Source organism: Malaya genurostris, chromosome 3, assembly GCF_030247185.1.
Source record: "Malaya genurostris strain Urasoe2022 chromosome 3, Malgen_1.1, whole genome shotgun sequence".
NCBI lineage: Eukaryota > Metazoa > Arthropoda > Insecta > Diptera > Culicidae > Malaya > Malaya genurostris.
Genome location: NC_080572.1, coordinates 155,902,748 through 155,924,869, shown reverse-complemented (window position 1 = coordinate 155,924,869; position 22,122 = coordinate 155,902,748). Strand labels below are relative to the sequence as shown.

The window sequence follows — 22,122 nt, the reverse complement described above, 5'->3', positions numbered from 1 at the left end:
AGCTTTAAACGCATTCAGTTCGAATTGTTCTCGGTTGAACCTAGTGATCGCATGTTGAACTCAAATTGAAGACCTCAGCATTTCAAATGCTGTTTACTTCTTATGGGTACTCGGCCATTCTGATATTACTGGAAATGAATGAGCTGATGAGTTGGCTAGAGCTGGTGCAACAAATGATTTCGTTGGTCTTGAACCAGCTTTACCACTTTCAACTAGTTGGATAAAGCATAAGATTGGGCTACATCGCTTAACACAAACTATATTGTGTCTTAAAAAAAGTACGGGTGTGTAATGTCAAAGACATAACTGGATGTCGAGAATACGAATTAAACTGACACGATTTCTTTACACTTTCGAATTCGAATTGATAGTTGATCGATTGTGTGAATTGCGAAACTTTCCCCCTTTTTACTACTAAAATTTTAAACGAATTTTGACGTCGATTATCTCATTTCGGATTTGCATATTTCATTGAAAGAAACTATCAAGATGCCGTACAGGACCAAATTGTGGAATTCTCTACGATTATTAGCACAATTCGGAACATTTATCTCGAACGATTTTTGCACAGCGAAAAGTGCACGAAGCAAATCAAATTATTTTGGATTTTCACTAAACTGATGATTTCTACTTTCGATTTGCAAAGAAGTAATCTTACTAGTTCTTTAAATAACATTTAGAGCCATTAGAACGGCTGATTTTATATAATGTTGTCCACTTTTCGTTTCTTGTTTTCCTTCTCACCAATGCAAACCATCAGCAGCTGATGCAATCGTTCTTGCTTGAATTGAAACAAGCTTTGCATACAAACCAACACATCCGCTCGCAGTGTCAAATGATGCGAAACTGGTTTAAAGCGTCTGCTCGCCTTGACGACCGGAAGGCAAATGAGAACTACGAGGTTTTTAATCACGCAGAAGGTGCACTCTCCGATGCCGCTGTTTGAATACGTCTTCTCGCCTCGACGTCTGCTTCCATCCAACGCACAAGGAGAAATGATCGATTTTCGACCACGGTTCCCCTTTTATAACGTTCAGTTGAAGATATGTGCCTGACTACCTCAAAATCGTCGTCCTTGCGCGAAAACCCCAAGCAAAAGTAAAGAGATTTCCGCGTTGTTTTAAAATTTTCAAAAAACTTAATTTTTGAGTTGTTTGTGGTTATCTCACACTGTTCAAAATATTATCCTAAATTCCTGATCATATTTTTGTTGAAATAGGGAAAGAATTATGTTGCTGCCGTTAATACAACTCGAGATATTCACGATTAAGTTCTGCCCATTCTTCCATATGGCTAATTTTGAAAAGGCGCCCCATAGTAAAGTAAGTCGTATTCACGACAAAAACACGTAATATACTGTAAGCCTAAGTGTGCCACTCTGTGTCTCATGAAATAGCTACTTGTCATGAGGCACAAGTACCTTTGTGTGCCGCAACTGTTCAACTGTACGAAAACGAAAGTGTCAATATTAAGACAGAGTACAGACAAAAACATTTTTACCAGATTTAAATTTGAAAATGTGAAAATGTCTCCTGCGTTTTTTATCATTGCAGTATTTTGGACAGAGCTCCGACTGGACATTGCAAACTCAATTATCACATGGCTACTATTCGGTGTGTTGAGTATTGTTCGTGTGATTTCTGTGAATGCGATTACAGTACTCCATATTATTTGATTTGTAACTGTCCCGCATTGACGCAACTACGTATCCGGGTTTTTGGTCCTCCATATATGGTTGAGACTGTGTATGCGGAGCTAAAACTAAAGGATATTCTATCGTTTTTCACCCAATGTGGTACACACGTTCTGCATTCTTCCAGGATTGCACAACTTCCTTCCATGTTCCCTTTATCCTTTCCTTCTCAATAGGAAATTGATAGCTTTGCGCAGTGGCGATATCGTAACCAATGAGGTACAACCGAGGTGCGATTATTGCTAGTTGAAATAGGAAATTGATGAGATACCTTGGCAAGACACGAACGTGCCACTTGAGCCAATTGGATCTGATTCTCGATTCTGATAGAGGAACAATTTTTTTGCTGATGAATAGTCATATTCGAAAAAGAGACAAAGGATGCGAACAAACTGAGCTCACCCCAAAGGCTTATAGTATTCATTAGACTACTAAATTCTAAAATTAAGTAAGTGAAAAAGCATGTGAGATAAGAAGAACTATTAGCAAAAGGCGAAACACTTTTAATAAAAGAAAAGCGTATGAATTGAGCCTATGAACGAAAAATAACATAAAAGGCGAAACACATTTTAGATTACAATTTTCTTAATAGCTCGAGGGAGTAAGGTAGGAAAAGAGAAATTTCTGCAATTCGGAGAAAGATATTCGGTATTATCAATTATCCCCCTTTTCTTTTTTGTCTGTAGTCTACATTTGTTTGACGAATAAATAAATAAATGGTAGTATATGGGGTAGTAAAATAAATACTATTGTAGGGGTGACCGGGGCTAGTTGGCCAAAGGGATAAGTAGACCGAGCGACTTTTATGAAAGGGCTATTATGCGCAAAGGCGAAATCTATTGTGATTTTGGTGGACTATTAGGCCACTCATGTACCGACATAATTTCAGGTGTTTTTGTGTCGTCGTGGTGTGTGGGGGTGATTAATATCACCCTTATTCTGAATGGCGACGTATTGGTTTTTCGATCGAATGTGGTTTGATCGAATCCTAGCTATCTTTGATTTTGCTAGCGTTATTAAGAATACAAATAAAATACGATCGTAAAATCGATACGACGTTATTCAGAATAAGGGCGTATATCACATGTCCCGGGTTGGCGGTTCAATGCATAGGGCACTGGTCTTACAAACCAGTTGTCGTATGTTCGTGCCCCGACCTGGAACGATTCGTTGTGTCAATAGGCTCGTAGCACCAACCATGCAATGGGTCTGTATACTCTGAATCGGCTGCGAAGTATGTTGAAACAGAAGGCCAAATTCCACTACAGGAATGTAATACCAAGGCTTTGCTTTGCGTATATCACATTAGACCTAAGCAGGAGAATAAAATTAAAAAAAAGTGGACTTATTATTATCAGGAACAGAGATGTCAGGTAAAAATTTCAAATATCTTCAGACAGCGTTGCAAAAGTCTGTATATCCGAAAACAAATCTGCAGTTAGCAAGTATGGCAGCAATTTCTCTATGAAGTATACGCTAAACAGACTTGACAAAAAAAAGTCGCGACAATTTCAAAATTTGTAAAATTTGACGAAAGTCTGCGAAAAACTCGTCTGCAAAAGTCTGCACAACAAAAAGGGTCTGCAGCTCTATGTTTGAAATCTGCAGATTCACAGACAAATCTGCAGATCTGGCATCTCTGATCAGGAATAAGAGTGGATTGACATTTTATGAACCGTTAAGGAACTTTCAAACCTTTCCGATCCGGTTCGATATCGGTGCTTTCACTCTTAGAAAAAATGAAATTTACGCTTGACATCTACTAACATGTAAATATAAATTTTGCGTCTGTATCGATGTAAACTTCAGTTAAATTAACTGTGAAGTTAATTATGTGACTAATCTCTACATGCTATGTTTTGTGAATGTAAGTGAATCGCGACGCTCCTTTTATGTGCATCTAAGAAGATGCAACATTTTTTAAGTGTGTATGTTATACAAATTGCATTGACGGCAAACTGATTCGGTCAGGTGTGAAGACATTTTAAGCAATCGTGCCATTGCGTACATATTGTGGGTTCTCTGGACAATCCGGTGTTGAATGCGCATCCTTACTTTACATTATATAATACAACAAACTCACTAACACCTGACTTTATTTTATCTTATTTTCATGATGGGGGCTTAATGAAACGAGAATGTTGAAATAAGGAACTGTTATCGAAGGCCTGAGGAAATTTTAGGTAGAAGAACCCTGGGGCGTCCCAGGAGAATGATGAAAAGGAGGTACTTTGTGTAATAACTCGACTTTTGGTAAGTTGCGATATGGTGGAGGAGAGAGGGGTAAGTGCACTACTATTTTTATTGTCACTTTATTATTATTATCATCATTATTATTATTATTGTTATTATTAATATTATTATTGTTCCGTTTTTTAATAAAATTCCGAGATTCATTTGCATAAATTTGCACATATTACCGTGCTAATCCGGAATCGGAAGTCGAATCGGATTCAATAGCGATCTATGGGACCATAAGACCTTTCATTTGAATCTAAGTTTGTGAAAATCGGTTACGTCATCTCTGAGAAAAGTGAGTGACAGTTTTATTTTTCATTTGATTGGTGCATGTCACCCTGTACTTCTGGAACCGGAAGTCGGATCGGGATAAAATTCAATAGGGATCTATGGGACCATAAGACCTATCATTTGAAGAGTTTGTAAAAATCCGTTCAGCCATTTCTGGGAAAATTGAGTGACTGGGTGCCCATTATACAAATCTAACACTAGATGTAGTGCTATGACAGACATGCGTCATCTTATATCATCATAATTGCTATCCAGTAGCTCTCCCTGTAATATAGTGGTATCAAACTCATTCATAATGCCGGTCATTCTTTTCAGGAATATCTAATCGAGTTTCCGAATCATTACCATATTATTGTATTATATTATATATTGTCATCAAACTAGGAATTTCGTGCCAGACTGCACGGAACAAACGAAGAAAATTATTGTTTGAATGTATCCGATATTCTTGACATTCGACTACTTCAACAGGTTCCAGACACCTCACGGGAAATCGTAGTTACTGACTAACAGAACAGAAATAGAGGAGTTTCTCGAATCTTTAAAATATGACGGCGTATTGTCTTACAACATGTACGCTGATCAGTAACGCGGGTTAAACGATTTGGAACAAACTCAGAAGTGGCAAATATACAAAGATTTGTGGAACAATTGAAATAGTTGTACTTTAAAAAGTCATTAGAAAAGAGCAAATATGAATTCGGTGTATTTGTACCTGTATATGAAGTGCGATTCTGGAATGGATTAAGAAATGAAGCTCAAATATTTAAGTATCTTTGATTTGCTGCACTCGAATTTTATGCATCTCGTACGTAGAATAGTACGAATATACCGGATCGATTCAGTTTGATCATTCATATTTCGATACTGAATTTCGATGATTGGACTGATGAAAAGTTTCGCTACAGAGTTAGTTTTGTTTACATTCCTCAAGTCTTCAACAAGCGGTAACCAAGGTTTCGATAATTGTTACTCAAAATCAATAATTCATCAACTTGTGTTGCCAGTTTTAATAGTTGTTCAGGTGATTTCATTTTGACATTACCAGTTACTGAGGGGTACAGTTTCGATAGAAGAGTGGCAGGTCGTGTCGTCGTACATACACCACCTCCCTGCTATGGAAGCTGGTTCTTGAAACCAACGCATTTTGTTTTGGTGGAGTTGTTGTCAACAGTATGTTATAGAAATTCTGTCTTATACTGAAAATCATAAAATTTTCAATCCAGAGCAAGAAATCAAAAGTCGAAGAATTTTTATAGGCAACCGTTGAGTAATGTTATGTTATTGTTATGTTGTAAAAAAGTATTTAGTTGTACTAATATCTTTGAAATAGAAATGATATTCTATAAATTATCTCTGAAATCATCAGAGTAATTTTAAAAACGTGTTTAATCCACCTAGCAGTGAGATGATACCTTTTTTTTTATCAATCCGCATGTGTTTTTTTGCATGAATATTCTTCGGTGTTTAAGTTTTCATGACATTATTTTAATGACCGTCGTTTTAAACGGCAAATTGAGATTTTAATCACTCATTACTCTGTAATGTCGAAACTGCAAATCGGATCAAATTTGAATCTAAAAGTGTGATAATCGATTAAACATGCCATGATATGTCGAAGTAAGTTCCACTTTAGAGTTTAGGGTAATTTAAAGTACTTCCCGAGCCGGTATTCAGGAACCAGCATAACCCAAACCTATTCGTATGGCCATATGAAGAATAAATTGCAATAGTTTTGAGTCCAACTTTAAAGCTTTTCGGGATTGTCATCTTCTATATCGGTTTGAATTTTCGAGAATCGGAAGTTATAATTGGGTAAAATAAAATAATTTTTGTATTTAGTTTATTTTAATTTGAATTTTTGTTTTTGAAATTCGATTAGGCTTTTTTGAGAAAACGATGAGCTTTGAGAAACGATTTTATATTGGACCCGGAATTCAAAATGTTTGAAAATCAGTGTAAACATCTTTGAGAAATCGTAGTACGAATTAAATTTTTAGTGCCTTCCGAATCGAAAACTGAATACCACTAAAACTGAAATAAGTTTATTTGGTTATCGACAATCCAAATCTGCTAACCCGATAAACCTGATTAATTTATGTGAAATAGACATTTTTATACCAATCACCCTGCATCCCCTAAACCGGTAGTTGGATCTGACTGAAAAGCAAGATGTTTTACAGAATCTTTAAACTTTTCATTTGAAACTTAGATCGGTTCAGCCATCTACGAGAAAAATGAGTTACACAATTTTGATTTCGTCTCACATATCATCCTGTAGTTCCGGAACCAGAGGTCGGAACCAATCATAATTCAGGAACTTTGTTTGGGAGCATACGACTTTTCATATGAATCTGAATTTGTAGAAAAAAAAATTCCGAGAAAATTGAGTGAAATTATTTGTCACACACGCATTTGCTGATCTCGACGAACTGATTCGAATGGTATATGGCTGTTATGTTCTTCCAGCATTTATTGCTGTAAGTAGTTTAAAACAATATATTTTAAATAAATTCTGCCATCATCTGGTTTATATATGTCATATTCGAACGATTATGTTGCCAAAAACGAGCCCTGCTAAAATCGGTCCGAGACTAAATGTCATGAAAAAGGATGCTGTACACAGTCTTTTTGGTACTTAGAAACAATTGTATGTAACAGTTTAAAAAATCGTGTTTTCCGTTGCTCCCAAGCATTTCTTTGTCATACAGCGCTCAAAACTTCTACTACTAGAATAGGGGGAAAAGTCGTTTACACAAAAATTTCGATATCTCCGTTAAAAATGGACGGAATTTAACAATGTATGGCTTGTTGGATAGCTATTATCGTGCGGAATCTAAGTCTGAAAACATATTCTGTTTTCAAGGTCAATTGTGACAGCTACTGTCAAAAAACTGAGAATTTTGACATAAAACTTCGTATAACTCAAAAATTAAACATCTGATCTCAAAACCATTCAATAGCGTTTTGGGTGACGGGGAGACCTTTCATTTGCGAATAGTTTGATCAAAATCGGTCCAGCCATCTCTGAGATCTCGACCTCTTAGTTGACAACACACATACAGACACACACACACACTCACGGATATTTGCTCAGTTCGTCGAGCTGAATCGATTGGTATATGTCATTCGGCCCTCTGGGCCTCGGAAAAATTTTCTAAAGTTTGAGCGAATTCTATACCTATTTTATATATATATATAAAAAAAGGTAAAAACGTTTTTATTTTATTTTATTTTTTTTTAAACTATTTATTGGAATATGAGTTAAAATTAAATTATTAAGATTTAAATTGGGTGTTCAGCCACAAGTGGTGACTTTTCAGCCCTATTATATATATGATTTGGTTATTACCATGAGGACATTATTTGCTTCCGCAATTCTGAGATTTTTGTGTAGGGAAAATTCTAAACCTACTTGTATTGTGTAATGGGAAAAAGAAACTTATATACTAACTTACTAACTAATAGAGAGAGCGAATCGATTCAATTGAAGATTGCATCGATTTTTGTCGGAGTTTGCTTATAATATTATGTGACATTACATCTAATGGTTCTATATTTGTGAGTCTGTGTAACTCATTTGTACTAAACCAGGGAGGACGCTTCAAAATCATTTTCAGAATTTTATTCTGAATCCTTTGAAGCGTTTTCTTCCTGGTGGAACAACAACTTGACCAAATTGGTACTGCATAAAGCATGGCTGAATGGAAAATTTGTTTGTAAATTAACAACTTGTTTTTTAGACAGAGCTTAGAATTTCTGTTTATAAGAGGATATAAACATTTAATATATTTATTACACTTTGCCTGGATTCCTTCAATGTAATCCTTGAAAGTGAGTTTTTTGTCATACGTTAAACCTAAGTATTTAGCTTGATCAGACCATGTCAATTCCAAGCCATTCAATTTGAGAATGTGATTATTGTTTGGTTTAAGAAAAGAAGCTCTTGGCTTATGAGGAAAGATAATTAATTGCGTTTTTGCTGCATTTGGTTTAATTTTCCATTTTGACAGATAATCACTGAAAATATTTAAACTTCTTTGTAGGCGATTGCAGATCATTCTTAGATTTCTACCGGTGGCTAACAGACTTGTGTCGTCACAGAATAGCGATTTCTGACAACCAACGGGTAGATTTGGAAGATCAGAAGTGAAAATATTATATAAGATTGGAGCTACGCTCGAACCCTGCGGAACACCGCTCGTACGGGTAGCAATTCAGATTTACAATTCTGATAGCTAACCTGAAGAGTACGATCAGTTAAATAATTTTGAATCATTTTGATCAAATAAATAGGAAACTGGAAATCAGACATTTTTACTATTAAGCCTTTGTGCCAAACACTGTCGAATGCTTTTTCTATGTCTAGAAGAGCAACTCCAGTGGATAACCCAGAAGATTTATTTGCTTTTATCATGTTCGTTACTCTGACAAGTTGATGAGTAGTTGAATGTTCATGGCGAAATCCAAACTGTTCTGGTAAAAAAATTGAATTCTCATTTATATGAGATATCATTCTCAACAAGATAATTTTTTCAAAAAGTTTACTGATAGAAGAAAGTAAGCTAATTGGTCGATAACTTGATGTTTCTGCAGGATTTTTATCAGGTTTCAGGATAGGAATTACTTTGGCGTTTTTCCATCTTTTTGGGAAGTAAGCTAATGAAAAACACTTGTTGAAAATTTTAACCAGGAGTCTCAAGGCAACATCGGGAAGATTTTTAATAAGAATATTAAAAATTCCATCATTACCAGGAGCTTTCATGTTTTTGAGTTTCCTAATAATTGATTTAATTTCTTCAAAATTCGTCTCAATAATGTCATCGTGTGATAACACTTGGGTTGAAATATGCTCATATTTCAGTGAGACTTCATTTTCAATAGGACTCACAACGTTCAAATTAAAATTGTGTACACTCTCAAACTGCTGAGCAAGTTTTTGAGCTTTTTCGCCATTTGTAAGAAGTATTTGATTTCCTTCCTTGAGATCTGGAATTGGTTTCTGAGATTTCTTAAGAACCTTAGAAAGTTTCCAGAAAGGTTTAGAATATGTTTAATTTGTTCAACTTCTTTAGCGAAATTTTCATTTCGCAAAATAGTAAATCTATGTTTAATTTCTTTTTGTAAATCCTTAACTATGTTTTTCATAGCAGGATCACGAGAACGTTGATATTGTCGTCGACGAACATTCTTCAACCGAATGAGCAGTTGAAGATTGTCATCGATGATAGGAGAATTTAATTTAGTTGGAGCTTTGGGAACTGAAAGATTTCTAGCTTCGATAATATAATGATTCAAATTATCAATTGCTGTGTCGATGTCCGCAGAATTTTCTAAAATAGTTTCATGATCCACATGATTTTCAATGTGAGATCTGTAATCCAACCAATTAGCTCTACGATAGTTGAATATAGAACTAATTGGATTAATTATAGCTTCGTTGGAAAGTCTGAATGTTACAGGAAGATCACTACAAATGTGACTTTGATCCGTTAGAACCAGATCAATTGTAGACGGGGTTTTCACGGAAGAGAAACAAGTAGGATTACTGGGATGAAGAACTGTGAGGTAACCAGCTGAGAGTTGATTATGAAGTATTTTACCATTACTGTTATTTTGCCTACAATTCCACTGGACATGCTTAGCATTTAAGTCCCCTATTACGAAAAATTTCGGTCGATATCTTGTGAGTTTTTGCCAATCGCCTTTAAAGAAATTTAATTGTTCGCCGGTGCATTGGAATGGCAAATATGCTCCAGCGATGAAATGAATTCCATGAATGGTTTCAACTTCGATTCCCAAGCTTTCAATAACTTTAGTATTGAAAGAAAGTAAAATTCGATGTTTAATTTGCCGTTGGACAAAAATGGCAACTCCACCACCCATTCCAGTAAACCTGTCAAATCGATGAACCACATAATGTGGATTACTTTTCAATTTGACATTTGGTTTAAGAAAAGTTTCTGTCACAATGGCAATATGGATTTTGTAAACTTCGAGAAAATTATAAAATTCATCTTCACTCGATTTCAAGGATCGAGCATTCCAATTTAAAATATTCAAATGATTATTTAACATCACTGTTAAATTTTAAATTCAATATAATATTATTTGCAAATTTCCATCCGATTTGAAATGCTTCAAAAAGTGATGAAGTCGAATTCATTTGGATGATCATTTGAAAAAGTTGATCTTGTAGGTAGATCATTTTATTTTCAGTTATATCGCCTAAATCGACTTCATTTAAAGAAGCGAATGGCATTGAAGGAATATTTGTAGGTAGACTGCCATTAGAAGATGATGATTTGGCCGGTCTACCTATTAATAAATTGTTTTCGTTAGAAGATGGACTGCAAGGCGGTCCTGTGTTTTGATTATTTACATTAGAAGAAATAGGTGGTAGATTTCTACCTAATAAACCAGCATAACTGACATTAGAAGAAGATGATGACGAGGTCGATCTATCTGTCAATAAATTGTTTTCGTTAGAAGACGAATTGGCAGGCGTACCTGTTTTTTGTTTTAAATTAGAAGAAATAGGTGCCTTAGAAGAATTAGGCGTGGCATTTGTTACGGTTTTTTGATTTTCAGGTATGTTCTGTAAATTTAAGTTCGTTGATTTGACTTGTTGTCTAAGCGAACGAGCGTTTAAAATTTTTTCCCTGACAGGACATTTCAAATAATTGGATTTATGATTTCCATTGCAATTTGAACATGAAAATTTATCAGTGGTTTCATTCATTGGACAAACGTCTTTCGAATGCGATTTACCACAATTCAAACACCGTATATCCATATGACAATTTTTGGTTCCATGACCGAAGCCTTGGCAACGACGACATTGCGTTAAGTTTGCAATACGATTATGCCGTTTATAATGTTCCCAATGAATTTTAATGTGGGAAATGAAACGTACTTTTTCTAAAGTTTTCAAATTGTTTACATCACTTCGATTGAAGTGTATTAGGTAAAGTTCATGGGAAATTCCAGAGCGTGGTTTAGAAGTACCATTCGCTCTTTTTTTCATAAGTATTACTTGGGAAGGGGCAAAACCAAGCAATTCTTTGATTTCATTTTTAATTTCCTCAATACTTTGATCATTTGATAAGCCTTTCAAGACAGCCTTGAAGGGTCTGTCTGATTTTATATCATATGAATAAAATTTATGAAGTTTCTCGGACAAATATCGAATAAGTCGTTCGTAATCTTCCAATCCATCAACCAAGACTCGACATTCTCCTCTTTGTCCGATTTGAAATGAGACTTTTACTTCCGGGAGGAAAGTAGAAAGCTCAGTACGGAATGCTTTTAAGTCGGAAATCATCACCGTCACTGGTGGCATAGATTGTTGTTTCTTCTCAGATCGACAAGCGTCCATTTTGGGAATTTTTGAAGAATTTTCTTCTATGTCGCTACAATCGGATTCAGGAAGAATCTCGTAAATATTGTTAGACGGCATAGGATCAACGCAAGGGAAATCCGTCCGTTGTCTTTTATTTTTACATTCAGATTCTATAAGATCGTGAATGTTATTGGAAAAAATGTTGAATAACGGATTGTGATTTATTCCGTATTGAATTATTTTAAGCCTTAGGCTTGTTGCCTTTCCGATTGAACGCCGGCATTTTTTAAATGAATGGAATTATGAATTTTGAATAATAGTTCTTTGAATAGCTAGCCTTTAAAAGGCTGATTAATTTCTTAGTCACTCTAATATCACTCTTTGTATCACTTAGTCACTCTAATATCACTCTTTGTATCACTTAGTCACTCTAATATCACTCTTTGTATAGCCTTGCCTGACTAATTGATAGTCTTTAAAAAGACTGTTAGTGATTCAGGTAGCCTCGAAAAAGACTGAAGCCCTGAATCAATGAAACTCTAGGTAGCCAGAAAAATTTTCCAGGAGCCAAGAGCTATATGCGTGCGGTGCGAACGACTGTTCAACACCGACTGAGGTAAAAACGTTTCTGCTCTGCTTCGTTTGTTTGTATTTTCAATAAGTATGAGTAAATATAGAAAGAATGGCAAGAATATTAAGAAAAGTTATTGCAAACACACTTAAATTATCCGTTTCTTTCATGCTACGAGAAGATCGTAAATTTTAAATTAGTTTTATCAAATAAAAATATTGCTATTGTAACACAGTAGTCATTTTTTTTCATATATACGTTTATTTCTTAAGGCAATTTACATAAGTTTTTCTTCGCCGTATCATCACTTTCACATAGAATTCTTAACCTAATATAATACTAATATAGTCACAGCGATTTGAGTTTAATAAAACATATTCCTCTTATATTTTAAATATCATATTAGCTATTTCGTTATTTATTATTAAATCTACTTAAGAACATTATTTGAACCAAGCGATTAACTGCTATAAATTATAAGATAAGCTTAAATTTTTATACATTTTGTTGTTGATCTCGTAACCTATTTTTAGTTTATTTGTATCAGCACATCATTTTTATTAAAATTTTGCTATTGGATGAACTAATGGACGCAGTAGGAGTCAGAACTAACCCTCAAAAGGGTCAATTATTAAATTGAAACTTCAATTGTCTTTATGAAACGATAAAGAAGTTTCATGTAAGAAAGGTCACGACAAGCAAGAATGTCTCGAACTGGGACATTGGATAGTCTACCTTGGGTACGCAAGGAATTTATTAGTTGAGATCTGACATCACGATACTCCACGCATGTCCAAACGACATGATCAATATCGCGATAGCCTTTGCCACAAGCACAATGATTAGTTTCGGAAAGTCCAATTCGAAGGAGATGTGCATCTAACGTGTAGTGATTGGACATGAGTCTGGACATCAAACGAATGAAGTCCCTACTCACATCCAGCCCCTTGAACCATGCCTTTGTCGAAATTTTAGGAATAATTTAGTGCATCCACCGACCCAGGTCATCTCTATCCCAAGAAGCTTGCCAGCTGGCAAGTGTTCTTTGGCGAGTCGCGCTATAAAATTCGTTGAAAGCAATCGGTCGCTCATAAATTTCACCTTCAATAGCACCACGTTTGGCAAAACTATCGGCTCTTTCATTGCCTGGAATGGAGCAATGAGCCGGGACCCAGACTATTGTGATTTGATAATTATTATTCAATATGTCGTTCAGACACTGTTTTATTTTGTCCAAGAAAAACGGTTCATTTTTGACAGCAGCGTTTGAGCGAATGGCTTCAATTGCACTCAGACTATCTGTGAAGAGGAAATAATGGTTTGGAGATAATGTGACGATTACATTCAAGCTATAATGAACTGCTGCTAACTCTGCTATATAAACAGATGCAGGTTCTTGAAGCTTGAATGAGGCCGAAACATTATTGTTGAACATACCAAACCCTGTCGCTTCTTCAATTCGCGATCCGTTCGTGTAAAACATTTTCTCAGAGTCAATATACCTGAACTTACGTGAAAATATTTTTGGGATTTCCATAGAGCGTAGGTGATCCGGGATCCCACGCACTTCGCGCTGCATGGATGTGTCAAAAAATAAAGTTGAGTCAGGGACATTTAGGAGGCTGACACGGATAGGAATATATCTTGAAGGGTTGATTTCCTGTGACATATGGTTAAAATATACAGTCATGAATCTTGTTTGAGATTGAAGCTCAACTAACCTTTCGAAGTTATTAATAACTAGGGGATTCAGTACCTCGCATCTTATTAGCAGTCGCGACGAAAGCTCCCAAAAACGATCCTTCAATGGAAGAACTCCCGCCAGAACTTCAAGACTCATTGTATGTGTCGAATGCATGCAGCCTAAAGCAATTCGCAAACAACGATACTGAATTCGCTCCAGTTTGATAATATGAGAATTTGCAGCGGAACGAAAGCAAACGCATCCATATTCCATCACTGAAAGTATCGTTGTCTGATACAATTTTATTAGATCTTGCGGATGAGCACCCCACCAAGAACCTGTTATCGTTCGAAGAAAATTTACTCTTTGTTGGCATTTTGTTATCAGATACCTAATGTGTCCTCCCCACGTGCATTTGGAATCAAACCACATCCCGAGGTATTTGAAAGTCAAAACCTGTTGGATCATTCTTCCCATCATATGAAGCTGAAGTTGCGCGGGATCATGCTTTCTTGAAAAGACAACCAGCTCAGTTTTCTCCGCAGAGAATTCGATACCCAGATGAACAGCCCAAACGGACAATTTATCTAAGGTATCTTGCAATGGTTTTTGCAGATCAATAGCTTTGGATCCAGTAACTGAAACCACGCCATCATCTGCCAATTGTCTTAGTGTACATGGGGTTACGAGACAGCTGTCAATGTCGTTTACATAGAAATTATACAGGAGCGAACTGAGGCATGAGCCTTGCGGAAGACCCATGTAGCTAATTCTGAATGTTGCCAAATCGCCATGTGAAAAATATATGGACTTCTCTGACAAAAGGTTGTGCAAATAATTATTTATAACCGCTGGAAGTCCATGTTGGAGTTTGTCTGAAAGAACATCAATGGCAACTGAATCAAATGCTCCTTTAATGTCTAAAAATACAGAGGTCATTTGTTGTTTTTGAGCGAAGGCAATTTTAATGTCAGACGAAAGTAATGCAAGACAATCATTCGTCCCTTTATTTCTTCGGAAGCCAAATTGAGTATCTGATAACAAACCTTTCGTCTCGACCCAAGTGTCGAGACGTCGAAGAATAATTTTTTCGAACAATTTTCTGATGCAGGACAACATTGCAATAGGTCTATATAAGTTGTGATTGGAAGCTGGTTTCCCTGGCTTTTGAATGGCGATAACTTTCACTTGTCTCCAGTCAGGTGGAACAATATTTTGCTCAAGAAACTTGTTGAACAATTCCAACAAACGTCTTTTTGCTAGGTCGGGCAGATTCTTCACCTAATTGAATTTAATTCTGTCCAACCCAGGAGCGTTATTGTTACAAGACATGAGTGCTATGGAAAATTCCATCATTGAAAAGGGGCTATCAATGGAATCATCATTTGAAGAAGACTCCCTAATAATGCTATGCGTAGGAACAGAATCTGGACAAACTTTCCTCGCAAAATCAAATATCCATCGATTCGAGTACTCCTCACTCTCATTTCCTACGTTACGATTCCTCATTCGTCTGGCCGTATTCCAAAGAGTGCTCATTGAGGTTTCTCTTGACAAACCTTCCACAAAATGTCTCCAATAGCTGCATTTCTTGACCCGAAGTATGTTCTTGTACTTGGTTTCTAAAACCAAGAATTTTTCAAAATTCTGCGGAGTTCCTCCTCCTCGTTTTAAAAACGCCTTGAAAGCATTTTGTTTCGCGTGTTTAGCATCTGAGCACTCTTTATCCCACCAAGGATTTGGAGGTCTTCTGTTAGACGATGGGCCAAGAAATCGTTTGGTTTGTGCTTGTTCAGCGGCCTCTAGTATCGAACAAACGAGGAAGTCATATTCCTCAAGTGGGGGGAGCTCTTCCATGGAATTTAAGATACTTGACATATTACTTTGGAATTTAATCCAGTCAATATTTTTTGTCAAATCATATAGAATATTAACTGAATTAGCAATACATTTGTTACAGCTAATTGAGATGATGATTGGTAAATGATCGCTACCGTGTAAATCAGGAAATACTTTCCAGGTGCAATCTAGTCGAATTGAAGTCGAGCAAAGAGATAAATCTAAAGCACTTGGACGTGCAGGAGGTCTTGGAATCCGTGTCATGCTACCCATATTCAATACTGTCATGTTGAAATTGTCGCAAATATTATATATTAAAGATGATCGGCTATCATTGTAAACGGAACCCCACATCATTCCGTGCGAATTTAAATCTCCTAAAATCAAACGTGGAGCAGGAAGGGCTTCGACCATTTCATTAAGCTGTCGTTGTCCAACTTGAGCTCTTGGAGGAATATATACCGAAGCAATGCAAATGTCCTTTCCTTTAATGTTTATTTGACAAGCAACAACTTCTATACTAGAAGTCGAAGGAATGTTTAATCTATAAAAGGAATAACATTTCTTAATTCCTAAAAGCACTCCACCATACGGAGAGTCTCTATCGAGACGTATAATGTTAAAGTCATTAAAATTTAAGGCTATGTTTGATGTAAGCAAATACATCACATTTTTGACTATGCAACAAAACTTTAAATGAATCAAGTTTTGGCATGATGCTTCGACAATTCCACTGCAGAACAGTGATTGAATCATTTGCGGCGGATGATAAATTATCCATCAAATGATACAAAACCTGAAAGAACTGGCCATTGAGCTGATAACTGTTTCAAAAAATCTCTAGCTATTGGAAGGAATGCCGTTTAACACGGGGATCTTTTTTTGAAGGTGTAATTTTAGGTGTCTTTTTTGGTATTTTGTGGTTTGTTAATCTCCTCTTAACAGACCCTTGAGGAGTGACAAACGAGGTATCTTCACTAATTCCGTCGGAGTCAGATTCATCTGGTTCCGCGAGATTTGAAAAACCGTTCTCGGATTCCAAAGGTGGGACATAAATGATAGTTTTGAGCATTTCCGCATATGTGCGCTTAGACCGTGCTTTTAAAGAAAGCTTCATTTTGTCCTTACGCAATTTAAATGCAGCGCATACTGAAAGATCATCATGAGGACTTTCCCCACAATAAACACATTTTTCAATATCTTTATCGCAAAGATTATCCTTATGAGGCCCTCGACATTTTGTACATTTCGACTTATTGCTACAGTAAGTAGCTGTGTGGCCAAATTTTTTGCAGTTCGTGCAATTCATAACATTTGGTATGAAAAGCCGAACAGGAAGGTGAACTCTATCGATGTGGACATGGCTAGGCAAGGCAGATCCAGCGAATGTTACTCGATACGAATCCGAAGGTCGATAAGTTTTGTTTCCTTCTTCAAAAGATGCTGAGTACAATTGCTTGCACTCGAGTATCCTTACTCTCTCAAGCATAGAGTTTTTAAAACGTCCAACTCCATGCTCAAGCAACTCTTTAACCGAAAGACCCGCTTCGGTGATAACACCGTCTATTTCAACGTCTTTCGAAGGAATATATACGCGATATTCGCGGGTAAATAATTCGCAAACAACAATCTCGTTAGCCTGCTTTAAGGAATCGACTACAACACGGATCTTGTCTTTATGGACTCTTAAGATCTCTTTGGTAGCGGGAAATCGTGATGTCAATTCTTTAGATATATAAAATAAATTCAATGCCTTCATTTTACGCCGAAAATATACTATCCATGGGCCCGCTGAAGTTTCATTGTAAAACTTCGTTCTCTGCGAGTTAGGAACCGTTAAATTTTCGCTTGTTGGCAGAGATGGATCTCCTGGATTCTCATCCATTAGATCATCCATTACATAAATGTGTTTAAATAATTGATCTCAACTGAATTATATAAACGAGAATACTCTTTGAAGTGAAAGAAATTAAAATTATAGATCTACCTGTTAGTCGCTTTCTGCTTCCCACAGGTACTCGGCATGAAGCTCGCTCCAACTATTTTAAATTTGCTGTCTTCTATGCTCTGCCGTCGTGGTCTTCTCTGAGCTTGGTCTGTACGCTGTCTGTACCTGGCCTTAGATACAGCGTTGTAGCTCTTGTTGACGATGAGTTGTGATGCTTCTTGTGTAGCACCACGCGATAATGCTTCGTTTTGTCCACCGCAACCGGTACTGTATACCATACGAAATGATACCTGGTGGTTGTCTTTGTGGCTTTGCGCTGATGCGCCGTAGCACCTCTGTGCCTTAGCACCTCTGTGCCTTTACACCCCTTCGTCTCCGCACCTCAGTGTTTGAGCACTTCTATGCGTTCGCACCTCTGTGTCTCTTCACCTCTGTGCGTACGAGTGGGATGGCCTTCTTCGATTGCTTCCAAGTCGGGAACGCCCCGAATATTGGCTGTACACCAGCTTTTGCTGCGTTTGCAATAGGAGCAGGTGGGTTTTGTTTACCTGCAGCTAAAGTTGCCTTGACTCGGTGATAGCCGTTAACTCACAAGCCAGTAACACAACCTGTCTGCTTGAACGCTTTTTACTGAATGACAGTAGTCATTTAATTAGTGAATATATTAAAATATTTATATTATGAGATTTTAACTTCAAACAATACTTTTCAAAAACTAATTTTTTTAAGTATTGAGACCTGTTACTTAAGTTATTACCGTAGCTAGAGAATAAAAGCTCGAGTTGTTCTCTGTAAATGCTCACTAACGATTAGCAAGTGCCTAATATTAATATTGACTAAAACATACGTTTCACAAGGATTCGTTTAACCAAAAACCATTATATCGAATCAAAACAATTATGGTTGCATAGTCTGTAAATTCAAAAAAATATCTGCAGGCTTCAATTTCTTTCTAAAGTATGATACACAAAATTGAGTTTGCGAGCAAAAAAAAAAAAAACGTCGCGGAAAGTTCAAAAGTCTGACGACGAAAGCCCAGCAGTATTATATAAGAAATCTTATGATTTGTAGACTAATCTCTGATCAAAATTCATGCAAGAGGAAACAAAATGTAAAGCGTATCGTGCGCATCCGACATTACCCTGCATCCAAAAGTTAATACAATCAAACCACACTGGTGTCAAAAGTTAATTTCGTCAAACTCAATACAAGCATAATTCTGATCTTGTGTTCTTTATGAAACCAGTAGTTTGAATTCTTTTTGAATAAGAAACGAAATGTATGGTTTATTATAGTTTGATTATATTCCTTCGAAATCGTTTCATTATGTTGGTGTAACCGCATGAAGAATGATGTGAACACTGCTTAAACACAGCATTTGACAGCGAACTAGATCCAAAGAACCAAAAATTTCGGCTTCAAGCCAATTGTATACCGATGATAATCATGTCACCGAGGTGACATACACACACACGCAGACATTTGTTCAGTTTATCAGAACAGTTCAGACACCCTTTTAAACAGTGTTGACTCGAACGTCAAGAATGAATTAATATCCTAAAGTCTGTAATCCTTATCTCTTAATAAATAAACCGTATTTCATTTATAAAAAAAACAATAACAAACAACTTTTTATATCTTATTCACAGCGTCCAAAAACTGGAGATGCGTTATGCAAAGAGTGTTTCTTTTTAGCGTTCGAAACAGAAATCCATACCACTATTCAACAGAGTAAAATTTTTAAACAAGGAAGTCTAGTAGCTGTTGCTGCAAGTGGAGGGAAAGATAGTACTGTTTTAGCGCATGTACTGAAGATTCTTAACGAAAGATATAAATACGGTATTGAGTTGAAATTACTATCAATAGATGAAGGTATTTCAGGATATCGAGATGACAGTCTTGAAACAGTAAAAAAAAATCGTGATGATTACGATATGGAACTTAAGATTTTGTCTTATAAAGAACTCTATAACTGGACTATGGATGAAATTGTTGATAACATAGGGGCATCTAACAATTGCACATTTTGTGGAGTATTCAGAAGACAAGCTTTAGATCGAGGGGCGCGATTGCTTGGTGTAGATTGTATTGCTACAGGACACAACGCAGACGATATAGCCGAAACTGTCTTGATGAACATATTGCGCGGGGACACATCACGTTTATGTAGATGCTGTGAAATTCAAACAGGTGGAAATGAACCAAATTCTGTGCCGCGTGTTAAACCACTGAAATATTCATATGAAAAAGAAATTGTAATGTATGCACATTTCAAAAAAATAGTTTACTTTTCCACTGAATGTGTTTTTTCCCCGAATGCATATCGGGGCTATGCAAGAGCGTTCCTAAAAGACCTAGAGAAGGTTAAACCATCGGCTATAATCGATATAATTCATTCAGGAGAGAAAATATCCTTCAAGCATAGTGTTAAAAAACCTTCTAGAGATGTGTGTAAACGCTGTGGCTTCATATCATCACAACAACCATGTAAAGCATGTGTACTATTAGAAGGATTAAATCGAGGTTTACCAAAATTAGGAATAGGAAAAAAATCAAAAGCAGATCGATTAATTACTGTAAATTTGGTGAAGAACGATTTTTAATACATAATGTATACGCATAACAAAATGTGGACAAAGAAAAATTCTCAGTATAACATGACTTCTATTTGTTTCCAAATCCGAAAGTGAAACCTTATTTAAATATATATACACTGAGGTCTTTTTTTATGCGGTCTTTTTTTATGCGGTTTTTTTTACGCGACTTTTTTTATGCGAATTTTCGGAGTTATGCGGTTTTTTTTTTATTTTTTATCTTTTTTTATGCGAATTTACGTACCGCATAAAAAAACCGCATAACTCTGAAAATTCGCATAAAAAAAACCGCATAACTTTGAAAATTCGCATAAAAAAAACCGAATAACTCTGAAACTTCGTATAAAAAAAGACCGCAGAAGGGCAAATCGCATTACTCAGACAATTCGCATAAAAAAAACCGCATAACTCTGAAACTTCGCATAAAAAAAAGACCGCATAACTCTGAAAATTCGCATAAAAAAAATCGCGTAAAAAACCGCATAAAAAAAGACCTTAGTGTATATATAAATATATATATATATATATATATATATATATATATATATATATATATATATATATATATATATATATATATATATATATATATATATATATATATATATATATATATATATATATATATATATATATATATATATATATATATATAGAACCGGATTTTTCATTTTAAAATTCCCGCGCTTGTCCAATCGGTAAACTTAAACTTTTATTCTCTCAACATTGGCAACACTTTTATACACATTCTGTCAAATTTTGACGCATATCGTACGATTAGTTTTTGTTTGGCGTCTAAACAAAGAAGTTGAAAAATTTTCGTGTGGCGATTTTTAAAATGGATGAAAATTTAGAACAATGGCTCGCCTTCGAAGCGCCATTCGGTCGATTGTTGTGCGGTTTCGACGTCATATTCATAGATTCACATCTCATCACCAGTTATGATGCATTCGATGAATGTGGGGTCACTATCTGCGTTGGAAATCATCTCTTTGGTCACATCAACACGACGCTGTTTTTGAATGAAATTCAGCTTTTTGGCACCAGCCGAGAAGCGACGCGTTTCAAACCCAAAACATCAGTTAAAATGTGTTCGGCTGATCCATAAGAAATGCCCAACAACACAGCAATCTCTCTAATCGGTACAGAACGATTTTGCAACACGATTTGCTTCGCCGATTCAATGTTTTCTTCAGTAACAGATGTTGTTGGACGGCCAGGGTTCTCATCATGATCCAAGCTTGTACGACCACCTTTGAAGCGTTTATACCACTCGTATGCCTGTGTTTTTCCTAGACACGATTCATCAAAGGCCTTTTCTATCATTTTCAACGTTTCGGAACACTTAAATCCATTTGCAACACAAAATTTGATGCACGCACGTTGTCCTAAATTTTCATCCATTATAAAAATCGCCACACGAAAACTTTTCAACTTCTTTGTAGAGACGCCAAACAAAAACTAATCGTGGGATATGCGTCAAAATTTGACAGAATGTGTATAAAAGTGTTGCCAACATTGAGAGAATAAAAGTTTACCGATTGGACAAGCGCGGGAATTTTAAAACGAAAATTCCGGTTCTTTTTTGATCATTAGCTATATATATATATATATATATATATATATATATATATATATATATATATATATATATATATATATATATATATATATATATATATATATATATATATATATATATATATATATATATATATATATATATATATATATATATATATATATATATATATATATATATATATATATATATATATATATATATATATATATATATATATATATATATATATATATATATATATATATATATATATATATATATATATATATATATATATATATATATATATATATATATATATATATATATATAATTGAGTTAGACTAAAAGTGATTTA

At 35.5% G+C, this 22,122-nt stretch overlaps 1 protein-coding gene and 1 pseudogene across 1 annotated transcript in view; both read left to right on the top strand.

The window, feature by feature from the left end:
* Positions 1-20,275, top strand: part of LOC131434926 (cytoplasmic tRNA 2-thiolation protein 1) — a 57,631-nt gene extending 37,356 nt beyond the window's left edge. Inside the window, exon 2 of the mRNA XM_058602213.1 lies at positions 19,256-20,275. Within this exon, the coding sequence (XP_058458196.1) occupies positions 19,256-20,209 (954 nt within the window). The 3' untranslated portion in view covers positions 20,210-20,275. The remainder of the gene's footprint in view (positions 1-19,255) is intronic.
* Positions 1,879-2,054, top strand: LOC131439707 (U4 spliceosomal RNA; annotated as a pseudogene).
* Positions 20,276-22,122: the final 1,847 nt, after the last annotated feature.